The sequence below is a fragment of the Anser anser genome (assembly GCF_964211835.1).
Source record: "Anser anser genome assembly, chromosome: 2".
NCBI lineage: Eukaryota > Metazoa > Chordata > Aves > Anseriformes > Anatidae > Anser > Anser anser.
In genome coordinates this window covers 133,555,153-133,576,100 of record NC_139721.1, presented here as the reverse complement: position 1 = coordinate 133,576,100, position 20,948 = coordinate 133,555,153, and the positions used below count along the sequence as shown (strand labels likewise).

General features: G+C 37.3%; 1 protein-coding gene across 6 annotated transcripts in view; it reads right to left on the bottom strand.

Annotated features, from left to right (window-relative positions):
* Positions 1 to 4,384: 4,384 nt before the first annotated feature.
* Positions 4,385 to 20,948, bottom strand: part of VWDE (von Willebrand factor D and EGF domains) — a 42,333-nt gene continuing 25,769 nt past the window's right edge. For 2 of the 6 annotated variants that reach the window (XM_083825148.1, XM_083825151.1), the window contains 18 exons: positions 20,489 to 20,644; positions 19,769 to 19,873; positions 19,312 to 19,426; positions 17,435 to 17,685; positions 17,100 to 17,319; positions 16,417 to 16,554; positions 15,785 to 15,838; positions 13,497 to 14,171; positions 13,073 to 13,168; positions 12,895 to 12,990; positions 11,427 to 11,522; positions 10,097 to 10,192; positions 9,642 to 9,737; positions 9,132 to 9,227; positions 8,937 to 9,032; positions 7,563 to 7,658; positions 6,912 to 7,015; positions 4,385 to 5,364 (listed from right to left, as the gene is read on the bottom strand). In XM_083825148.1, the coding sequence (XP_083681274.1) occupies positions 5,344 to 5,364; positions 6,912 to 7,015; positions 7,563 to 7,658; positions 8,937 to 9,032; positions 9,132 to 9,227; positions 9,642 to 9,737; positions 10,097 to 10,192; positions 11,427 to 11,522; positions 12,895 to 12,990; positions 13,073 to 13,168; positions 13,497 to 14,171; positions 15,785 to 15,838; positions 16,417 to 16,554; positions 17,100 to 17,319; positions 17,435 to 17,685; positions 19,312 to 19,426; positions 19,769 to 19,873; positions 20,489 to 20,644 (2,607 nt within the window). In that variant the 3' untranslated portion in view covers positions 4,385 to 5,343. Of the gene's footprint in view, positions 5,365 to 6,911; positions 7,016 to 7,562; positions 7,779 to 8,936; positions 9,033 to 9,131; positions 9,228 to 9,641; positions 9,738 to 10,096; positions 10,193 to 11,412; positions 11,523 to 12,894; positions 12,991 to 13,072; positions 13,169 to 13,496; positions 14,172 to 15,784; positions 15,839 to 16,416; positions 16,555 to 17,099; positions 17,320 to 17,434; positions 17,686 to 19,311; positions 19,427 to 19,768; positions 19,874 to 20,488; positions 20,645 to 20,948 lie in introns of those variants that run through there. The other 4 variants (XM_083825150.1, XM_083825149.1, XR_014580106.1 and 1 more) reach the window with 4 other exon arrangements.

Here is a 20,948-nt window from a genome sequence, read left to right as displayed (position 1 = left end):
TCCTTACTGATACTCTGACAGAATCCTTATCTTGACTACTTTTACTATCATGGTATCTGATTATCTCTGTACTTCCAATTTATTTCTTTTCTGTATTCCAGCAATATAGGGAAATGAGTTTATCTCCATTTGGAGATGTAGATGTTGATGATTTGTTTCTGCTCAAGGTTGTGTCTTTGCAGGAGCAACAAAATGGGGGGCTACAGACTGGCAGCAAGGAAAAGCCTTGTTTGCCATGAATCACCTGTATGGAGGATGCCAAGGTTTGCCTTCTGGCCATGCTCCAGTCTGGCTTCATTTAGGTTTTGCAGCATTCTGGGTGGGCTGCAGATCTGACAGACTTCAACAGGCGTTGTTCCATGGTTCGTCTGTGCTGTTTCTCAAAGGCTACAGTTGAGGAAGGTTGTGCCAAAACGTGCAAGTTGAACCAGGCAATTTTCTAAATAATGTCCAAATAAATCTTTTTTAGATTGATTTTCATTGTGTTCTAGGTGAAACGTAATTTTCAGTGTGAAAGTTTCAGCTTTGCATTATTTTGATCTATTTGGCCATGCATTATTTTAATCCATGTGATAAAATAAGATTGTATCTGTATATTCATTCTCTTATCAAAACATGTACCCTTCATAGGCAGAGTGAGTTACATGGACTTGTTTCTCCAGGGATTGCAAGCTACCAAATGTTGAGCAGAAGCAAAAGAAATGGGTCATCCTCCTTTACCAAACGTAGCTAGGAAAGAGAAACAAAGCATACTGCGGGCAGAGCAAAGACTGTGTTATAGCTCATGAGGCTGCTTTTTTCTGTTACAAAGCAGTCATCGTGTTGTGTAGGTGAGAAGCCTTTCTCTGCCTGTGCTCTGGAGGCTGTTGTGTTTTGGTTCAGATGAAACCTGCTACTGCTCTTGTGGAGGTTTTGTTGCTGGGGATGTGGGACAGAGTAAGAGGAGTGTTTGGTTTTGTGCTGCTTTTGCTATGGTACACTGGATATTTCAGACATGTTGGTGAAAAAATGTGGTTTTCATGCATGGAACAATGATTTCATCAACAGTTCAGGAGTAGGATATAGGACGATGAAATGCTGTGTTTATCGCAGCTCACTACAGTAATCAGGCCCTAATTGAGAAATTCGGGAATGATGTTGAATACCTCAGATGAAATACTGGTTGCAGGGAAGTGAATGAAAAAAAAAATTTGCATCAGCCCCAAGGTTTCGCAGTAAATGAGCAGTATGTAAATGCAAGGAGGTGTATCTCAGCATTGTTCCTGAAAAGCCTGGCTTCTAATAGTAAAGTCCAAAGTGACAGTAATGGCTGTTAAAACCAAAAAGAGATACTAATATCATTAGGAATATAAGGTGAGGAACAGTCAGTGAAGCAGACCTTTAATTCATGTTCTGAGCTTGCCAGAACAACTGCTATTTAAATAATTCCCTGTTTAGAAATGACTAAAGTGAAGTAAGCAGTAATTTGATGGAACACCCCAAATGCAATGGCATATTTTAGAAATAGTTTGAATGTAGCACCATCTGCTGGCTGAAGGATTCGCTTTTCCTTCTGTTTATAAGAAAAATCATTATTTAGATCTCCACAATATTTTAAATCACTTTAAAAGCGAATTTCCTAGTAGTTATCTCCAAATAGAACAGAATCATAATGTATTATAAATGACATCCGTGTCCCCAAATGATTGTTTCCACAATCCCACATATATCTGCTTGAAGAGCTGTCAGTGTTCATTTTCTTTTGTTTGTTTCTCCATCCCCTCCCACTCACTGGAAGGCTGAACATGCTTACCAGTTACAGCATGCAGTTTTTGGAGCTAGGCATATCTTCCTGTGAAAAGAGAGTTATGCATACAGCTCAAAGGTCAAAAAAAAACGAGACAGAACAGGTTATCTATTGGAGCTAACTACACCTTATACAGATGCTCTGATTTTCATTAAAATGACCGGGAAAATTGTAGGGGGGGTCTGCTGGTTGCATTTTTGATATTCTGTCATTTTAGAATGTGCATGGAAGGATGAGAAGTGTTTCTTTTTAATGTACTTACATTTGCAGTTTACTGTTTATATTTTCTACTGTCAGTGTTTGTATGAAGAGTGGAATTTCTTGGTTTATCTGTGAAATACCCTTTATTGACAAAGACTTTCAGCAAACAATTTTTCTAAACTGAGCTATGGGTGAAAGTTGAATAGAATAACCCAGCATTGCCATGTGATATTACAAGAGAAACAGCAGAAACGTCTTTAGTCTTGAAAACACTTTCTAACATAAACGTTTCTGTGTGATTCTGTTTATATACCCCAGTGTTATTGTTTTAGTGAGAATTTAAACTTTGAATTTTCCCACTTGGGCAAGTAAGGGAGTTGGATATATCCAATTTGGCAAGTAGCTAAAGCTTTTATTCTTATTTACATGTTTGCACTGATTCTTCTTTGAGGGTTTGCTTTTGCTAGGTGGAAATGTTAAATCACTTTCTATTCTCAGCAATGACAATATATAATTAACTTCTGTAAAAAGAGTAATCATGTGGACCATTTCATTTTTTTTCTTTTTTTTTAATCTTAGCCAATATGGATATAAACGTACGAAGGTGAGTCCTTGCTAAGATTTGTGGTATATTCTGTGATATGAGTGGCTCCTTCCTGCAGAAAATGCTCATCATACAGCATTTTAAAGATCTTGGGTAAAATTCAATCTGTGCTTAGGAGAATTTCTACTGGCTTGCACAGCAATTTTAGTCCAGCCAGATGCTGTACATCGGATGACGGATGATGTGCATAGGTATCTTCAGTATTTAAGGAAATAGTGCAACAGAGTTCGGTGAAGAGACCAGTATTCTTGTATGCCGTTATCGATTTATTTTACCTCTTGCTTGCTCCACTTTTTCTCTACCGACTTCTGACTCCAAATCTGATGGAAAAACTCTGACATATGCTTACTATAGCAATGACTTACTTCTTCAGAAACCCTTTCCTGTTACTGCAACCTGGCTAATGGGCTAAGAATCAGCATAAAAGCTTCTGTTTGGCACAAGTTACCCATTATTCCATCTGACTGGTACTGTGGCGACTCCTGCAGTAAACTGCTCCAATGCCCGTTCCAAGTCCTTAAATTCTCTTTGGCCTAATTTCTGATCAGGCTATGCACTTCTAGAACAGTTTCATTAACGACTAAGCTTGTGTTATGCTGATCAATGTTACTGCATTCTGCTTTTCAAATTACAACAAACAAATTCTATTCCATGTGTATGAACAATCTAGTAACAAAAGTTTCACATACTTCAAACCCGTCTAGTAATTATCTGTCTCTATGCATGTACTAGTAATTTTTCTGCTTCATGTGCTTATTGGAACACAGCTTAACTTTGCATGGAGCATGTAATTTTTAACCAGTGTAGCAAAAGTCTAAATGTGCTTTTGTTTGCTCAGCGTGCATTTGGAAGATGTAGAAGAAAATACTATCTGTCCTTAGAAACATTGAAAATTAATGGGAAATATTAAACATTGTGATTTTAAAAGAACTTTATTCAGCCTGAAATCCTAGAAAGGCATATGTATTAGGTCAATTTCGTAAATGGAGCGTTGTACAAAGTCATTAAGCAAATACTGTTCCTAAGAGGTGTTACCTCAACACTGTAGGTAAATGACACATGGAGTAGGGATTGTTACAAGATGAGCCTATACAATATCTTTGTGCCTACATTTTACAAATATTGTGTATTCAGGGCTTCATCCTGAGGCATCGGTTCCAAAAGCTAGTCAGGTTTTGTTCACAGAGATCACTGTGAGCTGTGAAAAAGGAAACAGTTCAAGTGAAGTAGGTTTTAAATAATAGAACAGTTCCCAGCATATCTGGCTACCAGCCACTTGGATGCTGGATTAAAAAAAAAAAAAGGCAAACAAAAAAACTATCGAACCACTGAAACTTAGAATGCAAGTGGGAGATCAAAAATATTTTTGAAATAAACATCAAGCACTTAGAAATCCATCATTCTGGAATGATGCTGAGATTCACAAATGCCAACTTACTTTGCAAAATGGATTAAGAAGACTATCAAAAGGTGAGGAAAAATCTAGGCTCGGAACTGCTCTAACAGCTATGAGTTGGCAGTTGGCTTCCCACAGTGGCACTAAATGGCAAAATGAGCTTGATTTTCTTCCCATTCAGCATTAGTGCACGTAAATGGGATATTGCTCATGAGATCAGAAAATAATGAAGCTTATTTTTTGGTAAGAAAAACAACCCACAGCCCAAAACAAGTCAAAGTGGTAAATTTAGATGGCTTAGCTAAAGAGAATTTTGTGTCCATTACCAGAACTCAGTTGCTGCAGGAATTGAAATGGCTTTCGCACCTCTAGGGGAAGGTAGAAGAAAGAAGGAAACTTGAGGAAAACTAGAATTTTATTTGTTCAAAAGTTATCTGGCTTATGGTTGGTGATAACAATTGGTTGGAACAATAGGTAATGTGAAAAAAAATATCCATATGGAGTGCTTACAAACAGTTTCTGATTTGATACATACAGATGGCATGACGTGCAGCAAATGCCTACTCTTGTCAGTTCCTATTTTAAGGTTCCACATGGGACATCTCTGAGTAAAACATTGTCATTTTTCTCTAAAAGACTCTATTTCCTCACCTTTCCAAATGCTATTTCAAAAAAGGAGCATAAAAGTCTTATGGACACAGCATTCATCCTGTACTCACGCATGTGTGTGTAAGTAATGAAGAAGACTTGTTACCTTGAAACCAGATTTATTCAGCTGCCGGTTGACTGTTGATGAGACACAGGGCCCTGGCTGCACTGCTACTACTGAAGTTTTGGGTTCCCCCTTCTTGCTCACTACCAGCAAGTCAGAGCAATGCAAATACAAGATGAAGAAAAAAATAGCTCTGCTTTGTCTTCTGTATGCAGCCAAATAATATCTACGTAAACAACATTTAAAACCAGAATGTACCATTCACAAGTGATTATGTGTACCCTACTGTCCTGGAGATGCTCAGCAGATATTACAGTCTCACTCCCAAAAAGGAAAGATCATAGTCCAGCTGACTACATCAACAGACTGAAGAATTTTGTGTATGCATGGTTCATGAAATCTGCGAGTCCAGTGAAGAATCAGAGGCTCTGAGGTAGCAAAAAAAAAATATAGAAACACGTGTTACAATTACAAGATTGTTGTACTAAGGCTCTTCAAAAATTCATGACTGTAACATGAATTTTTTAAAATAATGTTCTGGATATCCCTTTCATTTAAATAAACTCTGTGAATGCCTTCAAAACTTCTTGGTATTTTCAAGTCTCATATATCCATGCAGCATTTAATTGGTATACTTCTTTTCTTCATCCATGATGTTTTTGTACCTTGGAGGGAAAAATAAAAAAATGTAAAGAGACTTTAACTGGACCTGCTTATTGAAGAAACAATTTTAATGAATCTCTGCTTTCCTGATACGGAAAGAAACAACGTCAAGATCAGTTTGTGCATATAGATTGTTCATTTGTTTGAGAAAGAAAAATTTGAGAAAAAATGTGCCATTTTCATCAAGGTATAGCACTGTCAAACTGACCAGCAATGTATTTTCTAGATAAAAGATATGCATTGGAGGATGTATTTATGTAGACATTTAATCTAAATTATTTCATTTTAAGTCACATTTTGGAAATCCATACCACAAAATTACAGTCCTATCATCTTTATGGTGATCAATATGTGTAGTTTTCTATTTTCGAAGTGTATATGAGCAGTTATTTATTGTTCCAATTTCTTAAAAATATTTACCCCATCTCTGGCAAATTATCTGATACCTGAACACAAATGTTAATGGCATTATATATGGTACTTGATAAAACAGAAAGAGGATCTGAACTCCCAGTAGTTTCAACTGGGAGAAATTAAGGCTTAGATGAAAGTAAACCTATTGCTATATTGCTATTCCTCCCCCCCCCTTTTTTTTTTTTTAACTTACTCCTCACTAAAAAAAAAATCTGCATATCTAGTAGTCACAGCATAGGCTTTACCTTAAAAGACAGTATGTGACAAAGGAAGGAAAGAGGGGAAGGATAGGCTATACTCTTGGCTGCAGCAGACCAAAAAGCTGAATGTTTTTTTTAAAAACACAGTGGCATGTAATTAAAGATGGATGTAAAGGAATAGCACCAGCATGCAGTATGAAAACCAGGTATGTTACAGCTCCTCCAAGTGAATTCTACCGGCATCAGAAAAATGTCTAAATATGCTGAAATTAAAAGAAGAGGAAAGTCATAGATGATGCAGAGAAATGTAGAATGCTTTCTACTTCAGATGTCACAAAATTGTAATGAAATATTTAATTAAAAGTTATTTAATTAAGTGAAAGATAGTGCCCAAGCAAAAGGAATATAACAGAAAATGATAAGACAAAGCAGAGAAATGGTCATCGTTCACTATCATGAAAGAAAGTAAAGCTAATAATAAATGTTTGCATGAAAGAGTTTGATGAAGAGTGACAGAGTAGTTAGTTTGTTAGTTAGTTAAAAAAAAAAAATCAGGGCTTGACATCATACAAGCCAAGCAGTTCAGCAGTGGGATACTTTTCCCCTACATGGGGCAAGACTCCAGAAAAGAATGAAATTCGTTATGAAAAGAGTAAATATCAAGTCATCGCCTGCAGCAGGAAAAGAGATAATCACCTTAATTAGAAACAAAGGAAATTTACTTTAAGTGTTGGGGAGAATTCTGTAAGTACGAGTATGAGAGTTCATAAAATACAGGAATAACTCAAGAATTTTAGGAAGTTTCCCTCACTGGAGATTGAAATAAAAAAATTAGACAAACACGCTTGGTATATTTGGTGCTGCTTCGTTGGATGAGGGCTAAATAACGACTTCCTAATTTCCACATCTGTGATGGCATTTTGACATTTACTTACCTGAATTCTCTTCCCACAGAGGACTCCAGTATAACCAGAGCGACAGGAGCATACGTTAGGTGACACACACTTGCCTCCAAACAGACATTTCTGATTGCACACAGCTATACCGAGAGAGAGACGTAGCTTTAGTAACGAAAACTTAGTGAAGAAAGTGGCTACAATCTCAATATAGTTTACTAGCATAAGGGAGCTGAGAACTTGGTAGGTATTTTCACAGCAGAAAAACCCTTAGTGTAAGGAAACTTCACACTCACATGGAAGCAACAATGCTTTAATGCCTGTCCATTTATACAAAGATACAGATTTAATATGGGAACTTACTGAAAGCATAAATGTGTGGAGAGAGGGACATAAGTAAGGTGTATTTTAAAGCATCCTACTGTTTCAGGCTATTGCAATGCTCTCTTAGGCCTTTTCAGCAGCCTATGGTGTTAGCAATCCACCGCCTATAACCATGGTTCCAAGGTACATTTGTATTCTTGAGGGCTTCAAAATGGGCACAGGAATATTTACTCTCTGTCCTGCCTTTGACACAGATCTGGGTCAAAATACAACCAAGGAATAGGACTTCTAGGCACTGGGCATTTCTGAAGCATTCTAAAATGTGCTGAAGCAGAAAGAACAATGTGGCCCATACTGTAAACTTACGTGTTTGACACTGGATTCCTTCCCACTGCGGAGGACAATGGCACGTGCTTGGTCCAATACATTCCCCTCCGTTCTTACATTCCTGAAGACAGATGGCTGCACAAACATCATCACAAAGTTTGGTTATATCCCAAGTTTTTACTTTTACTTATATACATTTCAGGTTGCCCAGTAGATGTTGAATGCTTTTCATGCACAAAAGTCACCTCCCCTTCACTGAAAATGTAAGATCAACACGTTATTAAAGAGGGAACCAGAATAAAAAAGGCCCACAAAAGCACTGAGATGTTCTGATGCATCATAGACAGCTACAGAAGCCAGAAATACTGAATTAAGTCAACGCCACTAAATGTTCTTGTTTTTTTCCAAATATACCTTTCTAAAATCCAAACCTTAGTGGAAGATCTTTTGTCTATCATGCAGTTTAATTCACAGTGAATCAACCCATGAATATTTGATCCAAAATTATTTCCTGTGACCTATGTTTTCTGCACGTTCTTTCCTGCTTATTAAGCCACAATCTAAAGCACTATTATTTCTCACTGGTTAACTGACTATTTGATGATGAAATCTCTTTTCTACAACTTCTAAGAATATCTAACCCCTGTCAATATGGGTGATTTTTTTTTCCAATAGAACTTTCCAAGAATTAAAGAAGGAAAAACATGGGAAATGTTTTTTCTTCCATGCCATTAGGGAACTCACCGGCCACGTCAATATCTGAGCCTCAGGTGGGGTACTATGACAGACATTAACGTTTTATCTATTGGATTTCTATCATCCATCCTTATGCTGATTTTCATCCAGACTCTGCTTTTATTCAAGCTGCCACATTTTATTTATGTGCCATCAATAACTTCATTAAGATACAATGTGAACCACAGCTGTGCTACTGTTACAGCCCTATTTCTACCTTTCCTATAGAGTTTGTGGCCATTGCCTCTTCTATTCCGCTTATTTCCCACTATGTTCCCAGTTTTACAGTGTTTCACTGTACTTCTCTTTCTATATTTGGTTCTATGACCTACAGCACAAATTGAAATTCTTTCATTTCATTGACTTAGCTCTTTGCAGTTGTATGTATTCAAAAATACAGATGCTTCTTATTTAGACAAGAATCAAGGAAGAAACAAATATTATATGCTATGCAAGAATTAAAAAGATATTTTGGTCGCATGATTTAGCCTAAGGGTTGCATGGTATTATTAGTTCCCTATCCAAAATTTTGTTGCAAAGTTATAGACCATTATTTTCCAATGTGTGTATATTTAAGAGTTCTTTGGCACTAACTTCATATTATCTATGTGGACAGAGCGGTCCTTTAATCATATATTACATTTAAGGTGGGGTTCTCCTCTTAACTACAATACTTACGTGTGTTACATCTTTTTCCTCCCCACCCTGAAGGACAAGAGCAAACGTTTGGCCCTACACATCTTCCTCCATTCATGCATCTTGGCTCACAGATACCTTAAAGTCAAAAACATTTGCTGTTTAATACATTTAATGGTTTACAGAATAATTGATCAGTGATTTTCAGACCCTGGAAGGATTTCGACACTGGCTTACTTTTTTCACATCTTCTGCCTGTGTAGCCATCAGGACAAGCACAGACATTGTTTCTCATGCAATGACCACCATTCTTACAAGGCGGGCTGCAAACAGCTAAAAGATACAAAAGAGAAAGGCTGTGGTTTGCATTTTGTTTGCCTTTGTAATATACTTGTAGGAAACAAGACTGCAACACTAAAATTTTGATAATTTACATAGATCTTCAGAACTATCAGGCCTGTCTAGTAAAAATCATACTGATGGCCATCAAAAGCAAATACAGAATAAAATAAGGAAGTGTCAGGGTTGTGTGTGCATACACAAGTAACCAGACTATATAAAGTACAACAGGTCAACTGGTTGAATGCTGCTCGAGAGTTGAGTGCAAGACAAAGAAGGCAAATTAAAAAAAAAAGAAATCTGTTTTGCACCGTTTTTCAGGTATGTGACTTGATTATGAATTCTGTGTCTTAAGCTAACAATGTTTTCTCATAGATTTAATGGCAGCTAATAGAAAAAAAAGATTACCATTCTGACACTGGGCACCAAAGAATCCATGTGGGCAGAGGCAAACATCTGGCTTAGTACAGGAGCCACCGTTAAGACACACAGGGTCACACATTGCTGCACAAACAGGGTGAGGAAGAGTGAGAAGTGTGACAACAAAATGAAGTCTGTAAGATATCTGCTTCTGTTGCAAGGATGGGGGTTAAATACCTCAGATAAGTGCAGGTTACACCGTCAACTTAAAATCTCTACGCAACCTTTGGGATCTGTACTACATTTCCTAGAGCTGCTACTAGCAGCAGAACTAACGTGCAGAGATGAGACATGCAGGAGCTCCCCAGCAGTCAGCAGCCACCCAGTGCTGCTGTCTGAGCCACACGGGTCCAAATTTCAAACTATTAAGAGAGAGTTCTGCATACACTCTCCCAGGACCGTGGACCATGCAGGAGTCCACAACGGGGACTATCCCGTGTTACCTGTACTGCATGTAGGTCCGTACCATCCAGGTTTACACTGGCAGGTGTCTGGAGCGAGACATTCACCACCATTTTCACAGTGCCTGTTGCAAACCACTGTCATCCAAGCAGACAAGGAAAACAACATTAAAAATATATATATAAAAAAGTAAATATGCTACAGCTTTATGCTTAATTCATTTTTGAGTTCTTTCCCAGATACTATCACTGGAAATTACATACAATTCCACTATTCCATAATTCCAGATGAATTGCTGAACAGATTGATCCAGACTCAAAGCTAGCACTAGAGGTAGATGACGCATCCCTCCATGTAATTATCCACTATCCATCTCGTTTTATTTAGTGTTAAAGAACTAAACACATCTATGAAAAGGAAATCCAAGACTAAGATATGTTCAGATTACACTATGGATTTGATGAGCTCCAAGGAAGGTCACTCAAGTGTCCATCACTTCAGCAAGTGTGGCTGCATGGATAGAGCGACACAAGACTAACAGGCAAAGACATTAAAATATCAGGGCTGTGGAAAACCATGAATCATTTTTTTCAGGACAACATCTCTTTAGTCTTACCTAACAAAGAGCAGATTTTTTTGTGTGTCACAATTGAAACCAAAATAAGGAAAAGTGAGAGTGCAGAGTCCTGGGATTTGAGGAAAAGAACAAAACTCTTTTTCAAATAAAGGTCAATAATGCAGTAGCTCATTCAGGTGAATTATATACAAACAGCATGACTAAACTCGGAGTCTCTGAATGATATGAATTAGCAGTATGAAATCTACTCTAAATCTGAGATTGCCAAATTGTAGCATGTAGAATTTAGTATATAAAAGATGATTGATTTGAGACTAATTTCAATTTTTCAGCTACAATCACAGCAAGTTCTCCAATTTTCATGACAGCTCAGAAAAGATCTCACAGTGTGCTTCTTAATTCAGTTTTCTGGTATCACAGTTTTTCTGATCTGCCATTCACTAATACTAGCTTCTGGACATATCTCAGCAATTAATCAATTTAACATTAATCATCTGTTTGTTGTGAAGGTAGGTGTCTCATGCTCCACAAGCTCAATGTTTCCATGTTCGTGTTCCCTAAATTAAAAAACTTTTGCAATTTTTATAGTGCAGTATGTTTTTAAAAGTTATAGACAAATACTGTCTAATTAATGTTCGTAAAGCCCAAGTACGGGAGCCTTCAAAGAGGCAAAGTTTTACATCATTTGCTAGCATTAGACTAAGCACATCAAAAATATTAACCATAATTTGCTTTGTTGCTCCAAAAGAACAAAAGAAATGTTCTGTATTTTTCACTTACACTTTTTCACTTACGTGTATCACATCTTGGTCCCACAAAACCATACGGGCAGGTACAGAGGTTTCTGGCCAAGCACGTGCCTCCATTTTTACAGGGTGGTTTACAGTGTGCTGCAGATATAGAATTATGCTGTTCAAGAAACTGCCTCTAAGAAGACGCATGGATTGGTTATGCTTTAGCAAAAGGGAAATGTTAATAATTGACAGTGAGGAAAGAACTAAAGGAACATACATAACGTTTTTGACAAGAACAAACAACAAGAATTTAATTCCAACAGAGCACACAGAGTCCCAACGTCGATGGTCATCCCAAAGAAAGGAAACATAAGACAATTTCCAGACAGGACCTTAGTATTCCCACGTGGAGCAGGGGCAGAGAGCGACCGTGAGGGAGCTGAGGAGACGAAGCGACAGGGACTGACGGCAGCCCCCATTCCCTGTTCCCCTGTGCTGCTCAGGGTGAGGAGGTAGAAGAGTTTGGATGGGGGGGAAGGTGTTTTTAGTTTGTTTTTAGCTTCTCACTACTCTAGTCTGTTATTAGCAATGGGCAATAAATTACACAAATCTCCATATGCTGAATCTGTTTTGTCTGTGACAGTAACTGATGGGTGATCTCCCTGCCCTTATCTGAACCCTCGAGCCCTTTTCCATCATATTTTCTCCCTTTCTTCCTTTGAGGATTGAGAGCGGTTGTCGTGGAATTTCAGCTGCCCAGCAGTGTGAAACCACCACAGGGTGTCACCATTACGTGCCATTAGGAACTCTTCCTAAGAGGATTTGGAACACTTGTCCTTACAGAGAAATAAATCACAAGTAAGCAAAGTGGGTCACCACCTGAAGACAACTAGTATTCTCTATACAGTCAGTAGAGAGAAGATAGTATTTACATGGAGGTATTTCAAAATTGTTCTTCACTGAATTATAAAGAATTCAGAGGGTTGTTTGAGACATCCTTTTGTATTCTTACTCTCATCCTCAAAGAGACAGAGATTTGTATGTGCCAATTTAGGGATGGCAATGCCTAAGTGAAGGTGTCTAGCACAGATTCCCAGAGAGTCCCCAGAGGGACTGCATTTTTGCCATAGGTCATTGTCTGCTAAGAATGCACATGCATGCACATGAAAATGAGGTGAGATTCAATGACCTTCATTTTCCTAAAAGGTGCTGAAAGGGTGAAGTGGAGAAGGTAACCCTGAACAAACATCCAGTGGATAAAGCACAGTAAATCTGCTTGCTCAGAAGTGAGTGATAAATAAAAAACAACCAAACAATTTTTTTCTTGATTTTTAGATTAACACTGTACTGAAGGTGCCAGAAGTTAAATCAAAATATGGTATTTTGCTGTCATAACTTATTAAACATAGAAATCTCTGTTAAAGTAAAATTAACACACATCTTTCCTGTTAGAATGCACAGTTATGAAAGTCATTTACAGTACCCTCTGGGTATTTATTGATTCAAGGGTAGAAAATATTTTGTTTACCTTCCTCACAAGTGGAGCCACTGAATCCTGATAGACATTCACAGACATTGGGCTTAATGCACTTCCCGTGGTTTTTGCAATCAGGTCTGCATAAAGCTGTGTGTAATCAACAACAATCTTGAAATCATTAATGTATTGATACGAGTTACCATGGGCTAAATCAAAATACCGTACTCACCAGTCTGACAGTTATAACCAGCATAACCAGGCTTGCATTTGCAAATATTGGGCGCCACACACTCCATATTTTTGCCACATGTTTGTCTACATATTGCTGAAAGGCAATTCAGAGAACAATGGAAGGAATAAGGAAACAGACAGTGGCATTTCAGCATAACTGTGTCAGCAAGGTAAACGTATCACATACAATCAATTATGTCCCTTCCTGTACGTGAGGAGCCTGAGGTACATTAGAAAAATATTAAGTGCATCCATACAACTAATAGCCTGTAAGCTATGCCAATATCAATAAGCAGAAATGAGGAAATTCAATGTTATTTGCATTTCAGTGATCACACAGTAACAATGAACTTTCAGGTTAAAAGAGATCATGAGATCCTTCTTCAGAAAAAAAAAACATTTGGTACAGTTATTTGCAATACCTCTGCAAGTGAAGCCATCTCCGTAATAACCATAAGGACAACGACCACACTTGACACTTCCATCCCGACTTGGCTCACAAGGTACTCCAGGAAAACAGGGTAGATCAGCACAGGTGACTGCTTTAGGAACCGTGATTTCATCAGAATCTTCGGGAAGCATTTTTGGTGGGACAGTCACTTTAACAACAGGTGAAGGACTTGCTTTATGCTTGGCTAACAGGTACTGAATCCTGTGAGCATTTCTGCCTCTGAATACTTTGTTTGGCAAAGAAAGCTCTTTGCTTTTATCTGTTGTGCTGCTAAAAGAAACCTTCCTGTGAGTCTCAGAATAACTGTAGGGCTCACCTTGTGCCCTTGTTTTCTTCTCAAGTGATATAGCATGGCTCCTTGCTGAAGTGGTCACCACAGTGTTTACTGAGGAACTCCCTTCTGTGTTAGTAAGGTGACTGTTGGTGATGCTGAGAGCATGAGCAACGTTTCCAGTAACAGCTGGTTGTACAGAAGCACTGCTCTGAGAATTAAATGACTTCCAAGAGGTGACAGTTTTTACTGTGGAGGCAGGTGGAGTGCTGCTACTGGCCATTTCTCGAGAAACAAATCTCTCAGGGATATCTGTAGAACTAGGAATATAGCTTGAGATGCTGAAAACCTTGTCAAAGGATGACTGTTGAAAACCTACAAAATATTAGAAATAACGGAGAAGAAAAATACAGAAATATAACAGGGCTAATTTCTTTCAAGGGTGGGGAACTTCTGAGCAGAAAAACATACAACCCATTCATTGTGTGCTTCAGGAAGCCTATCCTCCTATGGTACTACACCAGAATACAAGTACCCAGTAGAACATAACTCCTTGCTGGCAGAATCAGAGCAGATGAAGGTACTTTGGCTACCTCCTTTCCCACATTCACCATGGCCTTTTCATGGATGGAAGATAAGGAGAAAGCACCACATGTATGAGGCACACAGCTAGAGATTTTCCCGTGTTGGGGCAATAAACAGCTTTACTGTCAGAGCAAATTACAAGCACTATATATTGCTACCACCTAGATAACTGCAACAGAGAGCTTAAACAAAAGATACTGCTTGTTGTTCACCTGTGTGTCTAAGTGCAGGTAATAAACCTAGAGTCTAGAAGCAGATATTTAGTCACAAAATATACTTACATACATTTATACTTACTGATGCATTATCAACAGTATTTACATGAATAATCCATCACCTTTTAGCAAAAGTATTATACATTACTTTATCAGTTTAGTTATTTCAGAGAAATCTGAGAATTCTCCAAACTTTTTTCTTCACTTTTGTAAAGGTTTTTATTACTGCGATGTTACATGTGTTTTATAAGTGACAGAGTTGGACTCAGCCTTCTCTTTGACAGCAATGTAAAATGAATGAGAATTGCCCCATGTTCTGCCCAGGAAAAGTGGGTGTTCTGGTGGATTGTGGAAAGGAATGTGGCATTGTAATTATTATAATATAATTAATTATATGGGCTTTTAGCATTATGGGTCTGAGCAGGAATTGAGCTGGAGGAGATTGTTCAACCTAACTTAAGATTTGTCCCTAACCCCATTTTGAACAGTATTAGAAAACTGTCAACAAAAAGTTAAACTTCCCCAAATCTTATAAGTGCTATTTCTCTGATTTATTTATTTATTTATTTTTATTTGCTGAAAAGCAAAATACTTTGCAGTTGATGAAGAATTATCCAGCACTGGCAAATGCGTGAGAGAACATTCCTCCTGCCCTGCTAACAAGTCAGTGATAAAGGGAAAAGACACCCAAGGAGAATTCCCTGTGAATAAAGCCCCAGCAGGCATGCAGCTGGAAATGCCAGCAAGAGCATTTACAGAGTTTTGGAATTAAGGACATCCATTTGCCATATCCTTCACCTTTCTTTTGAGTTAAAGTATGAAAATGGCATTCAACATAATGCCATAAACTTTTGCTTATCTCATATAACAGATGTCCCTATCCCCATGTTACCTATTGTATGTCTGTGGTTAGTCACAAAAACAAAAGGCAACAGAAAGAATGTCATACATCACCCTGTCCATGAAATGACTTGACAGACCTAAGGGATTTGTTGATATTGACATTTCAGTGTCATTCGTAAGATCAGAAATAGGAATGCAACCCAAGTAATGAATTAAATTAAAACTGAAAAATAAAAGTGAGTAAAATAAAATTTACTAAAACCTTTACTTTGCCAGCTACATTCGTATTGGTATGAATCAGAAATTTCACTGTCTTCACAAAAAAAAAAAAATCACCTTTATTACCTTCAACTTCTCCAGTGGAATCCTTTCTTTCAACAGAAATGTCTTCAAAGGTTTCTAAAAACAACAGATGAGGAGGAACGGTAATAGTTGCTTTTGTTTCAACAGCAAATAAATTGCAAAGTTTTAGTACACAAAATAATTCAATTTAGAAAGCAGGTGAAGAGTAAAAATTGTTTCTTAAAAGTTTTCAGTGGAGTGTTTTAAAAATACAAGTTATTCAGGATTTGCATAACAGACAGTAAATAAATGTTTAGACACCTTATTTCACAACTGTCTTGCTTTGAATAAACAGTTCAATGTTAAGCAGTCTAATAGGAAAGCATTTTGTCAACAATTAACTGGTATTATGCAGGAAAAAAAATACATCACATGCCATTCTAGTTTTAGATAAACAATTTTGGACATCTTGTAGCTATTTTTTCTAATCACCTGAAAAAGGGTTTTACTACTATGTGACCCACTGTCTTCCAATGTTGTGAACAACTGAGATTCAATCTCAGCAGTCAGAGAAAACCAATTTTTTTGCCAATTAGGAGTTCTAAGCTACTGTTAGAAACATATAGCACAACCAAAGATATTTTATCTGATTACAGTAAGATAATAGCATTCTTCTAAAAAATAGATCATTTTACCATAACAGGATTTCCCATCTCCATGTAGATTATTCGGGCATGGACCACAATAGTAAGAACCAAAAGTGTTGAAGCAAAATACTCCAGGAAAGCAAGGACTGGAAAGGCATTCATCTACATCATCCTGACAATTTTTACCTGCATTCAAATACAGATTTTTATAATATTGTTGTTACCAGACTTTGACAGTATGCCTATAAGTGATAAAAGCACAATGTATGCAGATGATGAACATAAAGAAGTGCATCTATTATGTACATCAAAGTATTTCAGTATATCTAATGTGTACAGCTGACTAGGTTTGCTATGCATGTTTTATCATCATATGCCAAGTATCTTGCTTATGGAGGAAAACGAAGAGGATGGGCTCTGTGAACTGTTTTATCTGCAGGCATGGGAGGAACCACACTGTAACCAAACCCACCACTCCTATTTCACCACATTCACCAGAGGAAAACATGGAAAATTTGCTCTCATAATCACTTGCTCTTTCACTATGATCTACCCTTGCATTCATGCAAGAAAAATCTTGAAGTATATCATAAATCACAAGACCTTAAAATTTCTTAATAGAAACAGTAAACTATTTTCAGTCAAAAATTTAAAAATAATCAGACATGAAATTAAAAACTCCTATTAATCACTAAGTGTGATAGATGTGTGTAAATAAAATAGTAGTTTACCTTGAAGTTCAGGTGGACATTCACAGTAATAGCTGTTCATTCCATCCACACATCTGCCAATACCACACTGGTTAAGTTTACAGTCATCAGTATTCACTTGACAGAGATCACCTTCAAATCCAGCCACACACACACAGAGGTATCTTCCACTTCCAGGTGGGAAATTAATGTTTGTCACACATGAGCCATTATTTAGGCAATCACACGATTTTACCCTGACCTACAAGACATGCCCAATAAGACAGTTTTCTCTTTTTACAAACTAGCAATGACTTTGTAATTAGGTATTGTAAACATCTTACTAGCATGTGTCTTTTTACTATAAAATTAATTACCTCTATTTCTACCTTAGTCTCCGCATTGCAGTCATCTGTCAAAGAAAACGTTAATTTATGGGGATTCTTTGACACAGCTTTCCACAAAAGGAGACCTGATGGGGAAAGACTGGCACCTTCAGGACCAGACTCCAATGTGAAAAGAATAGCAGAGCCCTCTGGATCTGAAGCCAAGAACTGATATACAAAGTCTTCTCCATAAAAAGTCTGTAGCATATCCTGAAAAGTTTCAAGCACTGGAGGTTGGTTGTCTGTAACAAAGGAGGTATTTTCTCTTATAAGCAAGAGTTGCAATATACTTATAAAAACAAAAAAAGGAACATACACTTCTGTTAAGGAAGTCATATGTCATTATTTCAATAAACTCTAGTATTATTTGAATGGCACAGCAAAAACAGCAGATATTTTCATTACAAATGTGACAACATTAATTAACAATAAATTACATTATTCAAGGGCTTGTAAAAATGCATTGCATCTACACACCAAAAGAACTGAGACTTTATTGGAATAAACATTGTTTTAACTATGAAGAGTTACAGTTTGCAGATCAAAGTACAGAAAGCCATGAAACTCAGAGTTGACTGGCGTTTCTGTTAATAAAGGAACAGACATTGTTAAGCACTACTTGGGAATGGGCTGAAGTTATCTTTTGTTATCTTAACAAAACTGAGCATAGGGTGATGGAATAAGTAAAGCACTCACTGTTCATTGGAAGCATTTCAACCACACAGCTTACTCACTTTCCAGCTCTAAAGACACCAGGTGAAAATAAACAGGGAAAACCATCAACACCAGGACAAGGTCAGTGAAAGATCAGGAAAGGTCAGGGAAGTGAGGAGAAGCAGGAGCCCTGGGGAGAGTGTAGGTTTTGGAGCTGGGATGTAGGAAGGGGATTAAGATTGTTAAATTAAGGTTTACAGTGAAGTGACTACTCCTCCAAGCAGGAGACCATCAACTGTGGCAAAAAACCTGAAGGAAAGAATTTGTAATCAATGCCTCAGCAGTTAGACTCTTACACCCTGTTCCTGATGTCATCCAGCCTGGATAAGAGGTTCTGTTTCTCGGTTTGGGGGAATTGCATCTTCTGTTTTACATACTTCTCCAATTTCTGACTTTGGTAATATTGAATTCTAGTCTAGGGCTCTAACGTGGAAATCCCTTGACTCCCCAGCTGCTGCAGGAGTTCACATTTCATTCTTTTGGAACAGGGATATAGCTACCTTGGCTTTCAGTATGAGTTTTCACATAAGGTAATATGAAAAGAATAGCAGCTTACATGCTGCTATTAACACCCTAAATTAATTGGTGAGTGAGTTGAACAGAACTCACAACTGACCTTTAAGCAGGAGGATGGAGTTGATAGCATCCTGAGACCCCTTCCAGTCTGAATTTTGCTGTGATGAAATTCTTCATATATAGGCTATCCAATAATTGTATATAGACTATCCACTCAAATAATGGAAAAAAAATGCCTAAGAACATGTATCTGATTGTTGGAAAATATCTTTTATTCCTAAATGTTGAAGACAAACATTTGTGGACACAGCTGTTCCAAAAATCAAAAGACTGTAACCTGCTAACTAGGTTTAAAGAGTTGTTAAATTTCAGCAGTTGAATAGTAGCAAAAAGGGCAAAAAACAAAACACAAATTGACAACAAGACTAGTCTAGAAAAGAAAATATCATTTTCAGAAATTAGGAGAAATGCAAGATGAAAACCAAGATCAAATCACAAGCTAAAATTGTGCTTTATCTAAAACGCTTAAGTAGTTAAGCTCAAAATTTCAGTACTTCTATAGATTTTGAAACTTAGTAGTTTCAAAATTTCTTGGTACTTCAAAAAATAAACAAAAACCACAGCTATTCAGAACTTACTTTCAACAACTGACCACGTTAACCTTGAGATGTCAGGTCTGCACAGTAAGCAAGGGCTGGTTGGATTTGCGTCACCTTCACCATAACAGAGTCCATCTATGTTGCATGTTTTCTCCTTTTAGAGAAATGACAATGTGATTCATTAACTGTTGTCAAACAGTAAATCACAGAAACACAGGATTTGTATTTGTTTTTTTTTTTTAAGTGTCAAATAAAATCTAATCTATCTTACATTTCCACTACTTTTAGAAGTAAACAACTGACAGAATGATTTTATTTGATATTATATAGAGGTGTTTTTTTTTTTTTTTCAAAATTGCTCTACCTGAGCTTCTCTTTCTGTACTTTTCTATTTCTATGAAAAGAAAAAAATCCTGCTGTAAACAGGGTATGATTTTTTTTTCTACCTGAAGAGATGCATATTTTCATACTAAACAAAGAATAATGGCATATATACCTTTAGCGTACATAACCCAGCTTCCTGTGATTCACATGTCTGACAGGCTCCATCATATATAATCATTGTTTTAGAGTTGCTATAAATGAATCCATCATTAGAAATCTGCAAGATGTAGAGTGAAAATGGATTAACCCAAATAGCTATCAACATCTTACCAGCATAGATAGCTAGCATGGGATTCAACTCACTGATAGACATTACATTTACCTGTTTAAACTCTCATAGGAGTCAGCAAAAATCTGATCAATCCTGTCAGTTAGTCAAGGCACTTAACTGACTTAACATACTTAACTGACCACAGGTAAGTGTTTACATCAGGGTAGACTGAATAATTTCTAGGCTCTGTTGACCTTATTGACTCAAGATGCCTACCTCCAACAGACACTTGTGCATGCAGACTGGGCTCAACTAATTTTTTCCATAAACATGTCTGACATAATTTGATATGCACAGAAGGCTCTTGCCTTCTGCTCTTGAAGGATGTGTGCCTCTGTAGATTCTAGGTCATATCTACCCCTTTAGAGTGGACAGTTCCCTTGCAGGACTTTGCTCTCAAATGGCACTCAATGCTTAAGCTTAGGTGACAAAACTGAGACCACAAGTTAAGCAAAATGAGTTCTACCCATAGTACCATTAAAGAAATGAGAGTATCTATGGAATATATTTTTATCTTAACAGGAATATCTGTAAGTGAATATTTGAAATTTCTACAAGTACCTTTATTTGCCACCAGGCAATGGGTTTATCATCAACCAGATCCATGGCATCAGACTGCTGGCCATCATTCGGTAACTGGCAGTCGACAGTCCTGGCATTTTGGAAGGCAGCTGACATAGTTAGAGGTTCTCCAGGAATCCATTGGCTATCACTATACTAAATTTTAGGACAGAGAATCTGTTTTTCAGTGAAATGCAATATGAAAATATTTTTAATCAGAGGAAAAAAAAAAACATATTGCATAGCATTTCAATGTGTCTACTGTCTTTGGATTAGAATGCTGTGGGAAATGTTAAATGCCAATTTTTTTTTCTCACAAGTAGATTTCTAGCCTGTTCCTGTGGGAGAAGAGGCTGAGAAGTCTTCCCTGGTGCATGGTACTTGGCATGGCCTTACCAAGGAAGAGGAGTGCTTGCATCTGGAGATTAATGGGAGGGTTAAGCAGCAGGTGATCCTCTAG